At 45.2% G+C, this 8,903-nt stretch overlaps 1 protein-coding gene across 1 annotated transcript in view; it reads left to right on the plus strand.

Moving 5' to 3' along the window:
- Nucleotides 1–5,706, plus strand: part of LOC143300044 (nuclear receptor subfamily 1 group D member 1-like) — a 12,188-nt gene extending 6,482 nt beyond the window's left edge. Inside the window, exons 4-5 of the mRNA XM_076613599.1 lie at nt 3,102–3,194; nt 4,976–5,706. Of these exons, the coding sequence (XP_076469714.1) occupies nt 3,102–3,194; nt 4,976–5,154 (272 nt within the window). The 3' untranslated portion in view covers nt 5,155–5,706. The remainder of the gene's footprint in view (nt 1–3,101; nt 3,195–4,975) is intronic.
- The last annotated feature ends 3,197 nt before the right edge of the window (nt 5,707–8,903 follow it).

Consider the following 8,903-nt stretch of genomic DNA (forward strand, 5'->3'; position numbering starts at 1 on the left):
GAGGAGAGAGGGAGGGGAGAGAGAGGAGAAAGTGAGAGGAGAAAGAGAGAGAGAAGGAGGGAGAGAGAGAGAGAGAGAAGGAGAGAGGAGAGGAGAAAGTGAGAGGAGGGAGGAGAGAGAGGAGGAGGAAAGTGAGAGGAGAAAGTGAGAGGAGAGAGGAGAGAAGAAGTGAGAGAGAGAGAGAGGAGAGAAGTAGAGAGGAGGAAAGTGAGAGAAGAGGAGAGAGAGAGTGAGGAGAAAGTGAGAGAGGAGAGGGAGGAGAGAGAGAGGAGAAAGTGAGAGGAGGAGGGAGAGAGGAAGAAAGTGGACATGCAGAGGGTGAAGGGTGTGATGAATGCATTTTACTAGTTACGAGCGCTGAAAGAAGACAAGAGTAGAGAAGAATCAGTACGTGCAACGGGAGGATGATGATGAGAAGGTAGGGAGGGTTTATCTGGAAACATGAGAATGAAACATCAGAGCATGACCAGGTTCTGCATGAATGCAGAACTGTGACAGGGCAAGCGAGTGTTAAAGTTGGATCTCAATCGGAGCGGGTCGATCTCGGTGACGGCGCGGGGGAGGTAAAAGGGAGGGTGGCGATCAACTCCAGTCATATGTGAGCCTTATGGACCCCGTTATATCAACAAGAGCGTTAACACCACATTCGGGTTTCGTGGTATGGAACAAGACATGACCTAGATCTACAGATGGAGAGAGAGCAGACCAATCCATACACACTACACCACATCATCTGTATTAAAAAAAATATATATAAAAAACCTGAAAATCAAGGATCAGATGCCTGACCTACACATAAACCCAACACACTGGTCAGGTCCTGAGAGCTGACCTTAGTTAAGTTTCAGTTTCAGTTTCTCAAGGAGGTATCACTGAGTTTGGACAAACCCATACACGCTACACCACACCTGCTTTGCAGATGCCTGACAGAGGCATAACACAGTGTGCTAGTCAGGCCTAGGGTACATACACATTAACTCACTCAGTACGGCCAGTCCTCTCTTCTCCTCTACACAGACCCCTCGGATGTCCAGTGGTGTCTGAATGACCCAACCTTTAGCTTCCGTCGTAAGAATTGTGGTATTCTTTGTCAACATTCACCTCTTCAGTATAAGTAGCCTTCCTCTTGCAATATTTTGATGATGGTAATTGGGGTGAAACGCTGTTAACGTCGTCTCTTTCGCCGTTCGTATGGAGAGAGTTAAACTTTTGGTATTGTTTCATTCATTTACTCATTGTCTTTACTTTTTGCGGTTATAGTGTGTGCATGTGCACCTCAAATGTTTACAGGCTGGTGGTCTAACATAAAATTCTTTGAGTCCTTGAGTCTCTCTCTCTCTCTCTTGCACGCACGTACGCACGCACACACCACAGGTGTGTGATGTTATCTCAGGACTAACACTACCGCGGTGTGTACAGTGATGTCAGGACTAACACTACAGGTGTGTACAGTGATGTCAGGACTAACACTGCAGGTGTGTACAGTGATGTCAGGACTAACACTACAGGTGTGTACAGTGATGTCAGGACTAACACTACAGGTGTGTACAATGATGTCAGGACTAACACTATAGGTGTGTACAGTGATCTCAGGACTAACACTACAGGTGTGTACAGTGATGACAGGACTAACACTACAGGTGTGTACAGTGATGACAGGACAAACACTACAGGTGTGTACAGTGATGTCAGGACTAACACTACAGGTGTGTACAGTGATGTCAGGACTAACACTACAGGTGTGTACAGTGATGTCAGGACTAACACTACAGGTGTGTACAGTGATGTCAGGACTAACACTACAGGTGTGTACAGTGATGACAGGACTAACGCTACAGGTGTGTACAGTGATGTCATGACTAACACTACAGGTGTGTACAGTGATGTCACGACTAACACTACAGGTGTGTGCAGTGATGACAGGACTAACACTACAGGTGTGTACAGTGATGTCAGGACTAACACTACAGGTGTGTACAGTGATGTCACGACTAACACTACAGGTGTGTACTGTGATGTCAGGACTAACATTACAGGTGTGTACAATGATGTCACGACTAACACTACAGGTGTGTACAGTGATGTCACGACTAACACTACAGGTGTGTACAGTGATGTCAGGACTAACACTACAGGTGTGTACAGTGATCTCAGGACTAACATTACAGGTGTGTACAGTGATGTCACGACTAACACTACAGGTGTGTACAGTGATGTCAGGACTAACACTACAGGTGTGTACAGTGATGACACGACTAACACTACAGGTGTGTACAGTGATCTCAGGACTAACATTACAGGTGTGTACAGTGATGTCACGACTAACACTACAGGTGTGTACAGTGATGACAGGACAAACACTACAGGTGTGTACAATGATGTCATGACTAACACTACAGGTGTGTACAGTGATGACACGACTAACACTACAGGTGTGTACAGTGATGTCACGACTAACACTACAGGTGTGTACAGTGATGACACGACTAACACTACAGGTGTGTACAGTGATCTCAGGACTAACACTACAGGTGTGTACAGTGATGACACGACTAACACTACAGGTGTGTACAGTGATCTCAGGACTAACATTACAGGTGTGTACAGTGATGTCACGACTAACACTACAGGTGTGTACAGTGATGACAGGACTAACACTATAGGTGTGTACAGTGATGACAGGACTAACACTATAGGTGTGTACAGTGATGACAGGACTAACACTACAGGTGTGTACAGTGATCTCAGGACTAACACTACAGGTGTGTACAGTGATGTCAGGACTAACACTAAGTGTGTGACATGATCTGAGGACTAACACTACAGGTGTGTACAGTCATCTCAGAACTAACACAAAAGGAGTGTACAGTGATCTCAGGACTAACACTACAAGTGTGTGACGTGATCTGAGGACTAACACTACAGGTATGTACCGTGATCTCCGGACTAACACTACAGGTGTGTACAGTGATGTCAGGACTAACACTACACACTACACAACACACACACACACACACACACACACACACACACAGACACATACAACACACACATACACACATCACGTGATTAAAAGAAGATGACTTTGTTTTTACCCACAGCTCGCAAGGGTCTGAAGAACCAGCGTGCTATCAGCAAGATCCAGTCCTTGTTCCAGCAGGCCCTCTACTTCCTGATGAAACACAACCATTCAGGTCAGTACCTGAAAAAAACGTGAAGAAACGTAGAGGTGAGTTTAACAACCTGTCGGCACTTCGCCCTTACGGTCAAGGTGTTTATGCCTGCGGTCTGTTCCGTGAAGGGTTGGTATGGTTGAGGTGAGTATCACTTGTGTGTGGCCTCCGTGTTGCTGTACTGAAGGTCTGACATGCACATGTTTTTGCTCTCGCAGCGCCAAATTCACTTTGACTTGCCCATGCCATACATGCAGCTCTCGGCGCAAGGATTTTCCTGACTTGCTGTCTACTTTGGTTTTTTTCTTGTTGTTGTGAAATTGGAAGACCTGTCTGTGACATCAGTGTTCAGATAAGGTGAAATAACTCTGTTTGCGTTTGATCTATGTATGTTGAGAAAATGAAAGAAATTTCTGTGACGTTAATGTCAGATAAGGTGAAATAACTCTGTTTGCGTTTGGTCCATGCATGTCGTGAGCATGTTGCCGGAATGTTTCTGTCAGAACTGTGCTGACTGAAAGCTCTGCTGCAGGTACAAAACATGGACTAAGCAGGGGAAAAGCCCCCTGTCTTTGACTGCATGTAAACAGGTGCCCTAAGGACTGCCACCTTGACATGGTGCGGGGGTGGGAGGGTGGGGGGCTTGCGTGCCTCAGGGACCCCTAGACCTTTGCTGGCGGGAGCTTATGCACCTGGCAGGGCCACCCAAGCAGGACAGGTTGTAGTGTAGAGGCTGGATGACAGGCGCAATAGCCGAGTGGTTAAAGCATTGGACTTTCAATCTGAGGGTCCCGGGTTCGAATCACGGTGACAGCGCCTGGTGGGTAAAGGGTGGAGATTTTTACGATCTCCCAGGTCAACATATGTACAGACCTGCTAGTGCCTGAACCCCCTTCGTGTATATATGCAAGCAGAAGATCAAATACACACGTTAAAGATCCTGTAATCCATGTCAGCGTTCGGTGGGTTATGGAAACCAGAACATTCCCAGCATGCACACCCCCGAAAGCGGAGTATGGCTGCCTATATGGCTGGGTCAAAACGGTCATACACGTAAAAGCCCATTCGTGTGTGCATACGAGTGAACGTGGGAGTTGCAGCCCACGAACGAAGAAGAAGAAGAAGGAGGAGGCTGGACAAAGCACGATCCGCTGGTCCTCCAGGTTGGGAGTTGGGCGCAGGGCTAACAACCAGGTCCCATGAAAGAAAAGCTTTGTTACAGAAACGGCAACAGAAGAAATCATATCCGTTGCTGCCCAACATGCTGGAGGGCTTTATGGGCATTGTCAGCAAGTGAGTAGAGGGCACAGATTGACATAAGCTTACAGCCGGGCCAACGGCAAAGTGAGAGCTGTATTATCAGTGGTTTCTCCATTGCAGTGGGAAATCATTTACAGTTTATTCTTTATGAAGGACTATGACTCTCAAACTAGGAGGCAAAATTGCACTGGCTCTTAGTGCTGCAGCCTTGGGGTCCAGTTGGCCTTTGGGAACTATTCCAGCGCCAACTGTCCTAAAACCCTCTTGGCCGAGAGAGTGGGGATGTAACTTGGGCAACACACTCCCCATTATAGTCAGATTCTTCCATTGACTGTTTTTACCGCGCCAAATAGGCAGCCATACTCCGCTTTCGGGGATGTAGTCAGAATTCTAGCCCAGATAGTCGAGACAGCAGCTGCCGCCTCTGCTGTTCTGACGGTCATAGTGGATCACAACTGACTATCATTATAAAAAATTTTTAAAAAGGTAGAGGGAGGAAGGAGGAGGGACTGACAGTTAGCTGATGTGTGTGCGTGTTGCAGATCCAGATCAGAAGTTCACCCAGCTGATGAGCCTGATCACCACCTTCCATCGCATCAACGAGGAGCACTTCAAGGCCCTCAACAACATCCGTATGAACACCAACAGTGACCTGTCCAACCAGTTCCCAGAGCTTCACAGAGAGATCTTCAGCACCCAGGACTTTGACGACAATGATTAACAGGGCACTGGGAGAAACCAGGCATCGTAGTTTGTTGTTGGAAAGATTCTAACAGGAAGATTCTAACAACAAAATTCTGCACACTATGATGATTTTCCGAAGCCAGGCGCTGCAGATGTAACAACAAAATTCTGTGTGCGATGATGATTAACAGGGGGCTGAGAGAAACCAGGCATTGCAATTGTTGCTGGAAAGATTCAAACGACCAAATTCTGCGTGCGATGATGATGAACAGGAACCAGGCATTGTAGTTGTTGTTGGAAAGATTCAAACAACAAAATTCTGCATGCGATGATGATTAACTGAGGACTGGAAGAAATCAGGTGTTGTTGTTGTCGTTGGAAAAGTTCAAACAACAAAACACACACACACACACACAGAGTCTGGCAAATTCAATTGTCAGACGTGTTAATTTGTTACAACTGTCGCATCGTGAGCTTAGTGACAGAAGTTGCGTATTATTAAGTGTCAGTTTGTTGGAGTTGGGTTGAGAGTGTGAAAGGAACGGGGACTGCACAAAGCGGTGGGCTTGTTCCAATGCGGCGAACCAGAAGGGGATGGACGGAAGAGGAAGTAAAACAACTGGGGGTAGAACAGACCTTGAACCTTAGCTTGGCTGAAACGGGAACGACAGACGACTGCAAGCCATCAACGTTTTTTTTTTGTTTTTTTTTTTTGTCTGAAGAGGTGAAAAAGACTCTTGAGATTAAAACAACTGTGCCATACTTATACATACATCGGGTGTAAATTTACTACAAGGAAAACAACTACCCTGCCCCAGTGATGATGACCATGATCGTGAAGGTGAACGGAAGACGGCGTCAGCAGAACATCTTAAGAGACCAGAAAGGTGGGGTCCACAAATCATCCCTTTCACAGAGAAAAAAACTGGACTCTGTGAGACTGTTCTTGCTTGGCAGGGCGATGAACAACAACATCGGGAGGAAGATCCAAGTCGACGACCATGAGTGAGAGGGGAGTGCGGAGTGAAAGGAAGACGACTGCAGTGAGCGAGCACACCATCAGTGGAGACATGACAAATTATTCCAGACACACATCATCCCAAATCCTGATTCCAAGACCATGGGCGTTACGAGGATCACAACATCAGTGGGGAGTTACAAAAATAACAACTAAAAAAAGATATATATATATATATATATATATATATATATATATATATATATATATATATATATATATATATATAAACACCCATATTTTGGCATCAGTGGGGAGTTACAAAAATAACAACTAAAAAAAATATATATATATATAACCCATATTTTGGCAATGAAATCTTAATGGCAAAGAAAAAGAAAAGTTTTTATGGTTTGAGCGAGAATGACAACTAACCTGCATCCAGATTCTTAGCGTGAAGAATCTGAAAACCACACGCAGGAAGGAGTGGAGAGAAAAACAGTCTCCAAGGACGCGAGAACAACACTAGGTGACCTGAGTGAAAGTCATGTTCAGATCAAAAAGTGGTGTACAGCTGTGTGTGTGCGTGTGTGAAAACTACCTGTGGAATGGGAGAACCACAGACTGGTCTTTCACATCTTGATGCCAAGGAAGGACTGGGAAGAAAGGAGGAGGGGAATGCTGAATAAAAATTTTTTTTTTTTTTTTTTTTTTAACTCCAACACATTTTGGATGGTCTCGGTGGTACCGTGTACTTGTGTATAAAAAGAAAAAAGTGACGTTACAGAAGAGAGAGACTGGAATTTTTTTTTTTTTTTTTTTTTTTTTTTTTTTTTTTTGTAATGAGATCTGTCTGTGTTGATGCCAAGAGAACGTTGTGGTGTTGATGGTGACAGCTGTGTGAGAGAGGGAGAGGTAGAGGGAGACCTGCAGTTGTCCCCCCCTTGGTGCTATGTGCGGAAGCCAGCAGTGCAGCATGAGTGACAGTCATGACATCCCACCACATCCTGACGAGGTGACGATAGATCACCACATCCCAGTGAGGTGACGATAGATCACCACATCCCAGTGAGGTGACGGTCCGTGTCATTCCACATACAAGAGAGCCGAGTGATGATGACGACGATGACGAGGATGCCGATGACAAACTGTCACATCACATCTGTGTGCCAAGAAGTGTGGCGGGGATCTGAGAAAGGTGAGAACAACATCAGTCAAGCACAAGACATCAGTCAGCTCCCCTTGCCGCACTCTACAAACAGAACACACACACACACACACACACACAAACCTTGACAGCTGAGCTGCAGAACAGGAGGAGAACAACATCGAGTGCGGTGAAGAACTTCATCAGAGAAACACGTCCAGAACTTGTTGCTGCCAACAACAACAAAAAAACCCATGAATGTACACGTGCCAGAGTTTCCTGTATAAAAGGATGAGCATTCCATCAGAGAGACCTTGATGTTAATAATGATGATTGGAGAAACAAAAACAAAAATTGTACAAACGACTGTGAGGATGTAAGGGAAAAGATAGTGCAGATTGGGGTTTACCATCAGAGCCGGTGTGTTGGCGCTGCGAGTAGTTTAGTTTGTGCAGTTCATGGGAACTGGGGAGTGGGAGGGGGGAGGTTACAATATAGGTCACCTGTCTGTCTGTCCACAGACTGTATTCTCTCCCTACTGGTTTTTTTTGTTTAAATTTTTTTTTGTTTGTTTGTTTTAATCCAGGGTCAGTGTGACTCGAGACTGGTAAGTGTACAAGTTGGAATATATTTATTGAAGGTGAACCTTGAAATTGATTCGCAGTCACAGGATGCAAGAAGCTGAACCAGTTGCTGCAGTATGGTATTTTTTGTTGTTGTTTTTTTTGGGGGGTTTTTTCTTCGTCTCTCAAAGAGTGTTGGACTGACTGGGGACAAAATGAAACATCACAGAGGGGCTGTCAAAATCGTCAAAGGTGGATGCAAGAAGAGGGGGGGGGGGGGAGACGGGGTTATGTAGATTGTTTCATGGTCTTCTTCCAGTCCTTAAGTGACATGATACACCATAGTGGACTGATGGGGTTTTTTGGGGGGTTTTTTGTTTGTTTGTTTGTTGTTGTTTTTTGCACCAGGCAGGAAAGTTATTATTAACTTAAGCATCCATATGTGGCACTTTGGGGTTTTTTCTTAAGTGTACTTATTTTAAAGATTGTTTTAAGGGAAAATGATCCCCCCCCCCCCCCCTCCCCCCCTCCCTCCCATGTGGATAAAGATTTCTGGCGCATTACGGACCGACGTTTTGTGTGACATTTGCACAGGGGGTTGTTGTCATCATGAATTCAGAATATTCAACAATGCAACTTCACACAGGTTTTTTTTACCCCCCCCAGGGTTATTTTGAACTGAAAAAAAAGAAAGTGGCAATGGAGAACCATTGTCAGATCTGCATTCTTGCGTTTGTTCTTTCCCAGTTTAAATCAACACAGAGAGAGAGGGAGAGAGAGAGAGAAAAGGGGAGAGAGAGAGAGAAGGTGTAGGCTGGCTGTTAACGCCCTTTCTTCCGACGTAGCGTGTCAATGATCAACAATTTTCCCCCTGAAATTTGGCTCAAAGGTTGATGAGGTGGAAAGCTAACGCCGTTTTTTTTATAAGTGACATTGTTAAAGAAATGTGACTGTTTGCACTGATTATCTGGGGGAGACAGGTGAAATAGAAATGGGAGCCATCTTGGTGGTGCCATGTTGAGGTGAAGTTTTCTGTGGCTTGTGGTTTTGTTTGTTTGTATATTTGGTTGGGTTTTTTTTTCCCTGTCGCATTTTCGTATTTTGACAGATGGGGAAAG

This window comes from Babylonia areolata, chromosome 25 (genome assembly GCF_041734735.1).
Source record: "Babylonia areolata isolate BAREFJ2019XMU chromosome 25, ASM4173473v1, whole genome shotgun sequence".
Classification (NCBI taxonomy): domain Eukaryota; kingdom Metazoa; phylum Mollusca; class Gastropoda; order Neogastropoda; family Buccinidae; genus Babylonia; species Babylonia areolata.